The following is a 14,176-nucleotide window of genomic DNA, read 5'->3' as shown; positions in this document are numbered from 1 at the left end:
ATAAAAATAGTCACTGTATATCAACTTCGAGGGAGCGCTGAGAAACACTGTTGAACTATGCGATGAATTCATAAGCACCAAAGGACATTGAGCTGGGTGTGGAAAATGGCTGCACCGGCGGGTACTAGGCCGCTTTAAGAGTGCAAACCTTCCTAAGGCTCCCCGAACTGTCGCATGACCAAGACCAGGAGTACACAGTTATATGAACATGCGAGCATATGCGAGAACTTGACGTTTGAGAAACTCCTTCTCGAGTTTCAAAATGTTTATAGGACTTAAATAGCCCAATTGTGGGTTAACGCAAACTCCTAGATTTGAAGCCAAGAATACGCTTTTGTCAATAATACTGACAGGGAAATCAAATAGGTTCTCTTTCGCAAAATAACCAATGATAAACGAGAAGGCATACCATACCTTTTACTTGCGTCAATAGGTTGGATAGTTTACCTGTATAATTAATTCAAAAGTGTTAATTTTATTTCGTAATTATTTGTTTTACTATAAATATATGCACGCTATGGTGAAGCGGATTTACATCTTGTGATATTCGCCATGTTTCTGCATCATTATAAAGTATTGGTGTTTCTGGATATATTGGGCAGCGTCATATTACATTCTGAAAATCTAACATTTCTTTTATCATTTATTTCAATGTGATAAATAATGCTGACGTCAGGCCTGGCAATCAGGTTGTACTTGATTAGTTGTTCATTAAGCAGATTGACGTACAAAATTGCCATCCATCTGAGCACATAACCTAAAACCGGCAGCAGTTAGTGGTATCCATTATATTTTAAGCAGGAATATATTCTCGTAATTTTAGTATTTACACTCTGTTAGTATGAACACAACCGTTATACTTTGCGATTCGATGTGTTCAAATAAGGTATATTGTGTAACTCTACCAAACTGAGCGAAGCCAGTTACATGCGGTTGTCCATAGCATGTATACTAACTTGTTTTGACTGCACTATCAGGCAGGTAATCTAGAACCGAATGCCTAAAAGACCAAAGTGCCGCTGAATGCTACCTATAGGTAGGGCAACTCAGTTTCATCGAACTAAGTAGAAGAATTCCATTCAGACAAGAAATATTCTTCCGAAAAATTTAAACTCGCGGCAATTTCGATCAATTTTCCAAAAGCACGGTTTAGGGATGTTGTATCATCGGACTGTTTGTCCAAAGGGTGATTGATTAAATTCTCGTAAAGTTATTTTGAAACAAGCGCGCATGCTTCTGCGTGCAAACGTGGCAGCGTAACAGTTTGCAAACCATTTAATATAATCAAAATATCAGTCGGGTGTATTTGAATTGAATGTTTTTTACGACTCTTCAAATAAAGACAAACGTAGAACTAAAGTGAAAGGGGGTTGTTCAGGAGACTATCGCTGTACGGTCACTCAGAAGCTCCTATAACTGACACCATTTGGAACCCCTTACCATCCAAATATTGCAGCATGAGAAACCAACTGCAGCACGGCACACTCCAGAGATTTGCCTCGCCATGACAGGTGAGTACACCTGACATAAATGCCGTTTAAAAATGGCCAGGAAACGACTGTCAGCGGATCACAATGTAATGTTTCCGAGACAGTTGTGTGACACAAAAACCACGAGGATACGCATTCTTCTGAGCTGTTCAAAGAGTTATGTACTTTCATTAGAATAAACCCACGAAATTTGTATTTTTATAGGTCGGTTGCTGTTGACCACTAGTGAAGCATTCTAGCAGGTGAACCCGCAACGTGAGAGAATATGTGTTAAAGGGAGTCACCCGCCTTGATGAAACGCAATCCAACTTCAAAATGCATCAAGTTTAATAAAATCCTCTGTCAAGAGATTCCTTCAAACGTTCGCTGGAGACTTCTAGATGTGGTGCCATTTATTTGATCTCGATGAATTTTTCTCGCGCCGACCAGGACGCTGACGCTTGCTTAAACTAGTTACACTTTTATATCTTCTTAAACAGCGTGACAAATTTGAACACTTTGAGAGTTTTGATAAGGATATATTTGACTTCTTTGATGCACAGTCTCAGCTGATTATTCAGTGATGTATGCCTAATAAGGGTAGTCGCAATTAAATGCATGCGACAAAACTTGTTTTGCAATCAATTATAAGCGACCAAACGAATTAATTATGCCGAAACATCTTTGGGAAGCAAATAGTGTTGTGATATTTGAAGTCACTCCAGCAGAGTATCTGATTACGTAAATTTTCCAGAATAAACCAGGCAGACTTACCCCCCAATGCCTCATGTGCACTTCTGTTGGCAGCTGAGGATATTTTTAAAAAAAATTCTACTTGTTACGTTAAAAATCCAGCTTGTTCAGGAGCATATAAAATCCCCGTCAACGAGAATTGATAAATTTAAGCCTACATATTTTAGCAAAATCGAATAAGTGCGCCAGAGGAGATTCCGCGAACACATTTAGAAAACTGTAATGAGCTTGACAAAAATGTGGCCGCACGTTCCTTGTAATGACGGAAGAATTCAGCATTTTGACTGAATTACGAATTATTTTCAACGAGAGCTATGTGACTTCTTTGGTTCATCAAGCTGCCTAATTAAATTCGCTTTCCTTTCATCTCTGTTTGATTTTCTTTGGAGAATTCGTTTAGATAGTCCAGATAAATGAGATTGTAAGTATATATATTTTAACACAAACGGCAGCAATCATGTTGATATTTCACTATAACATCTAGGTTATCAGTGTTGCTTGCTCCAAACAATGAGTTTTCATAATTTTTGTGCGTACTGCCGTTACTGCAGCTTACGTTCCAAACTTCCGTGTTCCAAAAGCATAGTACATTTTTTCCGCACCAACAAGGAAAGAGAGCGACGAAGATGTTCAACCGTCCAATGTGATGTAACAAATTTAGAAAAGGGCAACCCTGCAATGAAGAACGGCTACTTGATTTAGTGCCTTGAAAATATGGAAAGACACTCTAAGTGCCCACACTTACGACAGGAGAAACATGTCTTGAAAGATTACTTTCGAAGTTATGATCATCAAAGCCGGTGAAAGGCATTCAACTATAATCTGCACTCAACCTGTTTTTTTTTAATTTTAAAGCTAATGGTTAATATACTAGATGGAGTTTCTTGTCCACTGTGATAATTAGTGCTCTCATATTCCGGCGGGAAGTGTGACTGCCTTTGAATTCTTCAGAACATTTGGTACTGAGGAAGAAATTAAGGTTTCATTTTGACCTCACATTCACTTCATACAAAGAAGCGTCAAACAGGTAACCAATAATTAATTGCATATCTAAATGCGATTAGCAGCTGAAGACAACTCGTCTTCTCAGTCTTTGTAATAGCTGTTTCCTATACTTATTATTCGTACCATAACACTCAAGCTAAAATGAACGGCAAAATTTCAAGCCACCTTAACATACTTTTAACCATACCCACTAGACTTTACACTAACGCCCATACCGAATATCGTGGAGCTTGTATTTAGATTGCCTCGCTTCCGACTGAAATTTGTGAGCAAATCGCTCTCTTTAATGGAGCAAATGATAATTCTCATTGGCAAAAGGTATGTCATGGGGCAAGTTTTCTCTTATCGCGTTAAATAGAGAGTATTAAATATGTGCTATCGTTATTTCTAATCAAGCTTGCTCGTTCGTTTTAACTAACAGAACTACGTGCAAACGCATTTCTGGAACAACGCTTTTTTAATCACAGAAAAAAAGCTGCGAAATCTTGCTTTGTGATATTATGTTGTAATCTAACTAATAAGCACCGGAAAACGCTTTAAAGCTAGTTGGTGAGAATAACATCGTAATAACAAACCAGTTCATACCTTTTAACTTTTCGTTTAAGTCCAGCAACTTTTCTGTAAATAAAAAATTTCATTGAAGATTCAATGAAAATGCGCCTGAATTTTTTGACAAACAGATAGTAAAGTTCATCACACTACTCCGTGCTATTAGCCTTAAAATTTTGAATACTATATTTGCAAAAGTTTGAATATCTCTAATGTTAGTGTGATTTCCAAGAAATATGCCACCAACGCGTGTTGTGAACCTGAAAGCGCTTGTAATGGACGACGAGATTTCCCATGCCTTACATGCCTCCAATTATTGTGCGACAGTAAGGATTCAATAAATTGATTTCAAAACATCCTTAGGTGCTTTTCATAAACAAATCTTCCTGGATTTTATTTTTCTCATGACATTAGGACCTCAACACGTGCGGAAATGGTTACTTCTTCCCTGAACAGCGGACGTTTTGCATAAACATGCATGCTTTAGCTTTCAACAGTTTATTGCATATTTTACTTGGGTATGGCCGTTCCTGCCGTTACTGTGAGAACCACGCTTTGGACTGTAGCATTATAAACGCGACTGGCTTGTTGCCCACTTGTTATTATTATAAATCTTATCATATCAGTAACCCTACTTAAATCGGGACTCAAAAGACCTGGGTTCGACTATTTGGAAAAATACGAAGTTAAAATTATTCCACAATTGTCACGTCACAAATGCTCGAAAAGAACATCTGTGCTGAGTGTCAAAAATCGGAGTCAGCTTGATACCTAAACCGTTTGAGCCTTGACAACCGCTTAAACTTAATTGTGTTAATTTTGGTCATAAAGAGCAACATCATGGTAATTAGCACACAAGCAAAATATTACAGATTCATACGGTTAATAGCTTGAAGTGTGCCAAGAACGTAAACTGTTGGTTGTAGAAAAATAAAATAAATACACTTAGAGCAACCACATATTCCAAACGCTTTAGGTTGAAGGATGGTTATTGCTTCTGTTTTTTTCTTTTCTTGCATCTAGAATATCTTATAGCATTTTCCTTGAATTTTTGGGGCGCATTCATTTTAATCACTTGACATTTACGAAAGAAATGTAATTTAATTAATTGTGACCAACTAAGCTAAGTGTTGCATCACAAAGTTGGTACAATATACTTCGTTGGACACAGATATCCAAAATATATCTGGTTCAGGTTTGAACACTTTTCTGTGTGACTTTCTTTGAACGGACATTTTTCCATAGTTTAGGCCAATCGCCATTTTAGTGGAGGTCATTGTTCGGGTGGTTAGCTTGTTCTCAATATATTTCAGGCCGGCCAATTGAATAGTTTTTTGTAACATCTTGATGGCGTGGTGTCAATAAATTTAACAACTGATAAACGTTACATTTCTACTTATAGAATTAGTGTTAGTGATTTGGAAATGAGATCAGGAAGCGAACGCTGTTTTTTCTGTGCAATATAGAAAATTCACCGTATCTAATACCACGTAAGTTAAAGTACATTATATTCATCTGTTTTATTGTAGCTAAATTACACACAACTACATAATTATTGTTAAGGCACAAGGCAAGCTCAAGACGTACAGTTACATATTTCTCCTGGAAATTTAGTTAAAAGGCGCAGCCATTGTGAAGTTATTGCATACTTTTGAAAAGAAAACAGTTTGCGCTAAGCTAAACGACTCTTGAAAGTGAAATGATGCTTGAGAAACGATTAAATAATGCAGATATCCAGCCTCATAATGTTCGACAGCTATATTTGGACACTACAGCAACCCCATAAAACACAAGTAGAAAGGAAGCACATTGCAACCTCGTTCGACTTCACCTCCAACTGCCATTGACATAGGCCGCAATCGGCTACAAATCTGGTTTGAACTTTCATCGATTTTAAAACCTAAAAGACCGCAATGCATTTTCAGTTGGGGAATATATATATGGATAAATACAAGGTGGCTCCAACGACATTTAAGCTGCTTAGTGATCTTAGTTGATCTGGCTAAGGGAATTTATTCAAAAAATTCATTGTGATCGGGTCCGATCTCAGAATATATTATTGTTGCAAAAGTGACCCGTTCTGTGATTTCACTACTGAAGAATTTGTGCTCCATATCACACCATTCATTTGGCGCTGCTCGGAAACGCGGCATTTTTTACAAATTACCTCATCCTTTTTTCATGATGCTTGTTTCTCAATAGACTGATGCGATAGAATTTGCGAACAAATATCGCAATGAAAACTCCGAAAATATTAGAGTGCTTGTGGTTTGATTTTGCAAATTCCATCACAAGATCTGCCACACACTGAAGCTTGTAACGAAACTTACGTGCCGCTGCGCCTTTGGCTTCCGTCTGGTGGGCTGTGAAATTTATTGAAGAAACCATTAAAAAATAAAGAACACACAATACACAAGGCAGGAAAAAAATATCAAATAAATAACAGCTAACCCGTGTATTTAGAGTGCAATGTTATTCGAAAAATAATGAACCTAGGTGACGCACGTTGTTGCCAATGAACACATATATGCGTTATTGGCGTTAAAAATATGCGTGCTTACTGCTTAGCGAAACAACATTTCATAAAGTACTGGATGATAGAAAAAATATTACTATTCCCTGATTGAAAAACTTAGCAAAGATCCCATAAATTTCTTGCACTTGACTCTCACGTATGTTTTTTGCACTGATTTGTGGCATCAAGCGTCGCTGTAACGGACACGGCGGCTTGACTGTGTCAGCCCTCTTATTATAATTCTGTGTTGGCCGGGATCAGCAAGTTGTGAGATAGTTGCTCAAGATAGTTTCTCGAACTTTATCAGGCTCTCATATATTTTATATCTTAATTGTCGAGACTTCAATGCTGAATGATATCCCACTGTTCTCATGCATATTTGATACAGAAAATACAATAGAAAATGTTACGAATTAAGCTTGGCAGGAAACTACAATCCAATTTTGCATCGATCAACCGTGAAAATTGATTAGCAATCAGATATAAAAAACACCGTTACCCATAATTGCATCGTCTATATGAGTAAACGCATTTTATTTCAGGTGTAACTAGCGTAAAAACATCCGCAAAGTTTACACTCCCAGTTTACAGGAATTAAAACAAAGTGAAAAAATAACCAAACCTTCCAGTAATGATATCCGTCCAGAAATTNATATCCCTTCAGTAATTGAAGCTGCATAAATAAGCCAAAATCAAATTAGAGCTCATTTAACGTTTCATTTAATTTTAATTATCTATTTGTTTAATTTTTAGACGTACAAACTGCTTGGAAAGAGCAATTTTTATAATACGAGAGAATTTCCAAAAACATCGTAATGGAATTCCAGGGTTTTTACACTGCTTACACTGTTATTCATGTGCCGAGTTTGATAATATATAGGTTTAAATTATAGTCCGCAGCCACTTCAACATGGCTAACCGTTCGTGCGATTAGGATGAAATTCTGACTGTAAATCGTTTCAGCTTCAAAACAAGTTGGATATCTCCGTCGTTCCAAGAAAGATATAATTAGATTGGTGTTTTGCACAAAGTTCAAACAAGATAATACAAAACACACAGATCAGATAAGCCCCGACAAATGTTTGGTAATTTGTTCTATATGAGGTGGAACGAGCGATGGATTCCACACAGTACTAAAAGCAGTCAATATAATCTCACACAGTCAAGGCAAAAGTACCCGCAAGTAAATTGTATGCAACATGTGTAACTTATAGTACCACAAGATGAGAAAAAATTTCTACACATCCAGTTAATGAAATCCATACTGTGTTTGTTACTATTGTCCCCTTTGTAAAAATTATCCATCTCCCATTGGATATTTGAAAACCTTCTGCTTTGCGTTCGACATCATTGCCCACGTAATTGCATAGTCATCGCAGAATCCGCGCCAACGATTTTGCTGATCAATAATCTCAAGCAACATTGACAAATAACAAATAACACGTATGCAGTTAAGCTTAAGATGCAAAGCGTGGCCACGTTAAAGGTCAAGCCAAGCTAAGCGACGATATCTTGTAGGTATTGGTTTATGGTGCACTTTGCTAGTGATAAGTGCAAGCCGACTAGTCAGAAAATCAGGGCGTTGCTACATGCTAGACCTCGGGTTTGACAGTGTGTTCAAATCTTTCATATAACCAGTCATTTTCTATATAAACTAAACTAATACCTTAGAACGTCACTTCGCGTAACAGAAACGTTGCGCGTCCAATAAAATTTATTAAAGTCTACGGCTCCTAGTCATAATCCTCCAGCTCTTCACAGAATGTTGACTTGAAACAGTGGACCCCATACTCTACAGAACCAATCTAAAGCGGTCAAAATATCTGTATTCTGAAAATTCTAAATTACTGAGAATATTTAAATTTCCAACTGATCCACAAAGACTTTTAATCAGCTAGCGTCTGATTCTCAACATATTTATGGTTTTGTTTTAAAGTATGGGCCAGTTTGTGTTACCGATCTCTACTTCATTTTGTATACATTTTGTGAACGTATGCCTTATATCATTAGCCGTCACACCCAGGACAGTTACTCGGTCATCGCTCAGTGAGGCTGGCACACCAATGACACCACCCAAGGGTAATGTATTTGTCTCTTTAGTCTTGAATTCTGAAATGCGTCTAACTTTTTTGTGGCGCACTACAAACGTATTTGTCTCGTATGTCTGATGTCCAAAGTTCAAATCCCGGTAGGGCCCTAGAATACGCACAGCAGATGCGCTGTTACAAGAGCAAAAACTATGCTCCGTGCTTTCTTCTGAGTAAAAACTTCATAACAAATACGCCGGAACACGGCGACCTTTGAAACAAGAGTAGTTTACTTACGAGCAAAATATACATCACGAAAAACCCTCGGCTCCTGTTTTTAGTTAACCAAGCCTTGTTCATTCAAAAACGTAGATATTATTCCTTCTAAAACATGAGCAACTGAATTTGGAGGAAATGATTCTCTTTCTCCCAAAACTGTCTATCAAAATTCAGGTATAAAATGAACCATACCTTCTATTTGCTTCAATTCGCTCAGTAGCTTTGCTTTCAAAAATACAAATAGGCACGTGATTACACACAAACTGACAAAGGTTTGTGATAGACAATAAACCCTGAAACCACTAGTAACTTTCGCCGAATTGTATTCGATCTTTGACATTTGTGTGCTATACATCAAACTCTTCTGTAACGGAACATATCTCTGAACGAATGAAATATTTGTCTCTCTGCGTCCGCTGCTAATCATCAAGGATTATAAGATATCCCGCGTTTTCTCAATCATTACTTCCAACCGTAAGTATTGGTCAACCTTTGTCAACGAGTATAATTTACCACAAATAATTTGCACAGGAAAATTAGGATCCGCCTGCTGTTGAACGATTTCTAGGACCAGTTCTCTTTTATGAGATAATCTAGTGGAAATGACGTGGGTTTACTAAAAATGACAGCTAAGAAGCAAACAAAATCAAAATCATATTGTATGGTCCGCTAAACCATCGCTAGCATTTCACACTCAGACACAAAATGCCATTGCTTGGAAGCGCCAAAAAGGTACAATTATATTGTCGTTTTTAAACCTCCTACGTGCTTGCACTCTGGTTACTTAGCATATCTAGATATTATTTTTGATGATGTATTTGCCATACTGCCACTTAAGGTTTCAGTGTTTTGACTAGCTCCGTTGGTCTTGTGGTGAAACCATGTGGTGGCTTGGTGGAGAGTGGAGAGTGTATTGCATCCACTAGTTCTTGGAAGGCAACGAACGGCATTGATTCCTTCGAATTACTAAGGAAGTTACTAGGAATTATTAACTACAAGGAATTACTCAAAAAATCCAGTTCTGTTCTATAAAGAGACGGTACCTGACAACTCTTGTTTGGTTTTCTCTTCAGCAACTGTAGATAACACAAGAGCTTCATAAGTAACAAATAAAAGCCAACTGCGGATGTTAAACTAATAAAATCAATCGCTCCAAGGAAATCGCAAATTGTTCTTGTGACAGCGCCCAAAATGTGACAAGGATACTGCTTATTTTGGCTACAAACTCAGACAGTGGTTGCAGATGTTTACACTCAAATTCTCCATGCCTGATTAATATTGAATGATCTGTACAGCCTCCTCCAAGAACTATGGATACGCATAAAATACGTATAAATTGTACAACAAACTGTATAGAAATATATGATATTTTCGGTTTCCTTAACTGCCTTGAGTAGATGGCGGTGTATCTTTTGCGTGAGCATATATTTCATACTACTTCCACATTAAGAAATGCGAACCCTAAAATTCGTTTAAATAGGGATTCGCATATGATTATGCACTTATATGCATCTTCCAGTTGTACAGATATAAGTTAAAGAGGACGCACTGCAGGCCGCGCATAGTAAGCGTAGTGCTAAATACCCAATGCTAAGGGGGAGTTGCAGGTCACTCAAACAAATATCTCAGGGGAATCTCGGAGTGTGTCCTCTTCAAAAAAATGAAAACTTATGGATCGGATCTGCAGGTAACAATAAGGGTTTTAGTGAACGAGGAATTTATGTGTTCAAAGTTTACTTCATTATAAAACACAGTGCGAAATATTAAGGTCTGTGTCTGGAACAAATCAACCTGATAAAATGAACACACGAACCTTTCCATTTTCCTCCAAGCTCCTTTATTGCTTCTGTAGGAAATGGAATCATTAAGTTATTGTGTGGCCAAAAACCCTGATTTATAAAAACGGTCATACACAAGTTCGAGAACGAAAGACAACGAACAGTTGATTACCCTTTCATTGTTACACTCTAAAATAATATGTAATTTATNGCGGTTTTGTGTTTTTTCTGAGAATTTTGGTGTATACGTATGTTTCTTAAGTCAGCATATCAACACGAAAGCTCACGCCAATGTGCATCTAAAAATCCATTTTCATTTTGACAACCAAGTTACTGGCAACTCTCAAAAGTGCGAAATAGTTTTAGTTATCCAAAGAACTTGAGCTGAACTTAGCTGGCGTAAAACACTGTGCCACAGAGTTTCTTGCGCAGTGAGTAGCAGTGTCCTTACTAAAGTAGCAACAAAACAGATACGGAGAATCAATGCTCCCTTTTTCAAAGTAATGCAAAGGTAGGATAAAGCATATTTGAAAATATTTAGTGCATCAGCGTAATATTTCCATGAGTGTCTCGATGGACCGGCTACATGATGGACTTCATTTGAACTCAATTGAGCTAACATTTGATCACATTTACTGTACACTCGACCGCAAAAAAACCTACGCGATTTATTTTTCGGGGTAATCTGCCAGAATAAAACTGTGACGACTTATTTTCAAATTCTGGCATCTTGGTATACGAGTCTTGATGTATCTATCATTTATTGTGTCAGGCAGCTCAAAAGAAAGAGGCGGCCTGAATAATATCGAGCCACGATCAACCTTGTATTTTCCCCAAAAGGTGCCCTTCAGTCCATATTTAAACGCAAACTGCGTAATTCCATGTTGTTTTGTTCCGATAAAAAACATTTATTTAGAAATTACTCACTTTCTAATGTTTGTAAAAATGTTTCAAGCTTGTCTAAATTCAATAGGTAAAAGTAATTTTACGACATTCTTTATAAAAGTCAAATTCAGAAAGAGATGCTCAAGTCCATTCACCAATTAACGCATCAAAATTTCGCGGCATGCAGTAGCGGTAGGTTGAATGGAATTTCATTGTCACCAGTCTTTTACCGTCCTCTCACAAATTTTCACTAGGGATAAGTTTAAAACCACTGCATCGAATCGCCAGAATTTGGTTGATTGTAATGGACATCCGCTTGATATCGCGGAGTATATAGCAGCGCATTTTGCCATAGAGATTAAAATCGGCATGAATACCTTGGTTTACATCTAGCTTCCGGAGGAAATATTACGAAAGCCTACATGAAATAGCTACAAATGTCCCCGGTAAACTACTTTATTCCCAGCGCGATAGTGTTAGAGAAAACGTATCTAAAACATCCACTTCACCACACGATTTTTCTAGTCGCTTTAGGCAAATGCACTTCCCGTTTTTTTAGGTCTTATTGTCATTGAAAAGACACGTTTCTCGAGCATATTTCGAAAGTATGAAGGGTAAAATATATCAGCGGACAGACGGTTAATGAAGTTTTTCCCCAGGATGACTCAAATGGGCAACTAATAACGAGAGGCTAACATAAATATTTCAAAGTCACATCAGCGCAAACATTTAAAATGCGAAACTTTCACATCGTTTAGGACCCCATAATGTGCGGTATCAACATAGTGATGGAGATCTCAATGTCACTCCAATTATCTACTTCAAACATTCGCAATCACATTTATATCCGCAATCAACGGTTTTCATTCATTTGTGAAAGGCAGGCCAGATTTAAAAAAACTCATGGGTTCTATCTCTTTGAATGAGATGTTTCCCAGCTCACGTTTCAACGGGGGAGGCAATGTTAATTTTTTGAGCGTGCTAACCGGCATAGGTGGTGTTCAAGGATACATTTAGGAATTAATTTGATGGACAATGAAGGATTTAATTTGTATAAAGCTAATTTTTGACATTGCGTTCCATTTTGTTGTGTTACACACTCCTCGTTTGGCAGGCCTCTCCCCTGAGGTTTGAAACTCAAGAACCCTTAGAATGCGCCCTACCGGGCCTAGTGCAATGGCGTTTCCTCCCAATATTTGGGAACAGGTAAAAAATTAGTTTTTAGAATGGTAGCATGTAAATCACAAAATGGGAACACGAAATGCGTCCCGCATCCGACTCGACTAAACCTAAATAAGATGCGCAACCAACCGAGAAACACATACCTTTTAAACTATCTAGGTAAGATTTGATATTCCCTGAAATTAGAAAAGCAACAATGCGCATGATATGATAGAACCGATCTTGTTCTGAAAAAAACAATGTAAAATGCTGATGCAGGCAGTAATCTATAGGTAAATTGTTCGTGACAATAAGACGGCAGCGGAATTAGACCTCTTGGACAAAAGGACTTGTTTGGACACAAATCAGGTGGCAACATCAATGATGGCGATGTTTAAATTATCAATCCAATTTTCATGTAGGAGCAAAAGTGATTTTAATCTTCCGAACACTAAATGCAGATTACATTTGGGCCGCTTCAAACAAGCAGCGGCAAAATCTGCAGGTTGCCATTTTGCCGTAGAATATGAAAAAGCATCACACGTCACGGCAAGCAAGGTTAGACTAGAGTAATTTCAAGTACGAATCGGCAACATTTGTATAAATGTTGCCGATCTTATCGACGAGACCCGAGTAGTGCTCTCCTGGCTACGTTACATACCGGGACATATAGCGCGAGATATATAGCGTCTTCGTCAATATTTCGTTCACCAACCCGGAAAGGATTTGCACGTTCTTGTTTTCCGCAATGCCACCTCTGGTATTATATACACCTGTAGTTCTCTGAGTTTGCTGGTACACGCTTTTTATCTATGCGCAATTTATGTACGTGGGCATAACAAACATCCATATGGCCACTAAATACGGAGCTGAGCATTCTAAATGATGGCAACTTCACCGGAGCTATCTAGGCAAACTAGTGAGTCGGACATGCATGGATGAGTATTATGGCTTCTCCGTGTTATCCTTTTGCATTTTTGTCGCTGCCATTTTCTGTCGTTAATTTGATCCCTACTTTTGTCTTCGCCAAAATATCTCAGAAGGATACTACCTATTCTATGACGTTTCCATATTATGCTATGCATATTTTGGATGGCTTCAGTTGGTTCGCCGGTTGAAAGTTTTTTGGTGTATTGGGGTATTAACATTTCAGACCGCATCAAGAGACATGTCAGCATATTGCAAACTATTACAGGGCACAACGAAATTCTAAACTTTGATGCATGGATGCTTTTTGTAAATATTAACACATTTGTTGCCTATGGGCGATCGGATTTTCATGTTTGATTTGCCTCATATAAATATCTGGAAAATCACTGTATGTATAATTTGTTCTACGGCCACCTCTTAACATGGACGTTTCAAGTTGTGATAGAAGGCTGACACGACAGTACGAAAGAGGTTGGTTGATATCAAAAATATAGTCCAGGTATGCCTTTTATGGAACAAGCTACATGCATATCGATGAAGCATGATTCTGGCAATCTAACAAACCTTGCAACTGTAAAAGCTCCTCGGATATCTCCTCCGGTATCGCTTCTGCGAATGATGAAAATTTATGAGGTTATTACACGTGCATTAATCGTTGTCTTAAGAAAGTGATGAGCGAAGTGCTCGTACAAATTTATCAAGAGTCAAACATGATGTAGTTTACTGTATAACATGATCAAATTACTGATCACGTGTGTTGAGTTTCACCGTGCTTGACGGTTATGGAGATAAAATTTTCTGGTCCCATGAACTGTTGTAATTGAT

At 37.8% G+C, this 14,176-nt stretch overlaps 2 protein-coding genes across 2 annotated transcripts in view; one reads left to right on the top strand and one right to left on the bottom strand.

The window, feature by feature from the left end:
- The window catches only part of T265_13204 (hypothetical protein), a gene marked incomplete at both ends in the record, with an annotated part of 30,905 nt that extends 21,174 nt beyond the window's left edge, over positions 1-9,731 (bottom strand). The window contains one exon of the mRNA XM_009167721.1: positions 9,641-9,731. Within this exon, the coding sequence (XP_009165985.1) occupies positions 9,641-9,731 (91 nt within the window). The remainder of the gene's footprint in view (positions 1-9,640) is intronic.
- Positions 1-14,176, top strand: part of T265_03275 (hypothetical protein) — a gene marked incomplete at both ends in the record, with an annotated part of 49,794 nt that overhangs the window by 24,976 nt on the left and 10,642 nt on the right. The gene's annotated exons all lie outside the window — the stretch shown is intronic.

The sequence above is a fragment of the Opisthorchis viverrini genome, assembly GCF_000715545.1.
Source record: "Opisthorchis viverrini unplaced genomic scaffold opera_v5_45, whole genome shotgun sequence".
Taxonomy (NCBI): Eukaryota; Metazoa; Platyhelminthes; class Trematoda; order Opisthorchiida; family Opisthorchiidae; genus Opisthorchis; species Opisthorchis viverrini.
The sequence above is the reverse complement of the archived record's forward strand: the minus strand, read 5'-3'. Positions and strand labels throughout refer to the sequence as shown.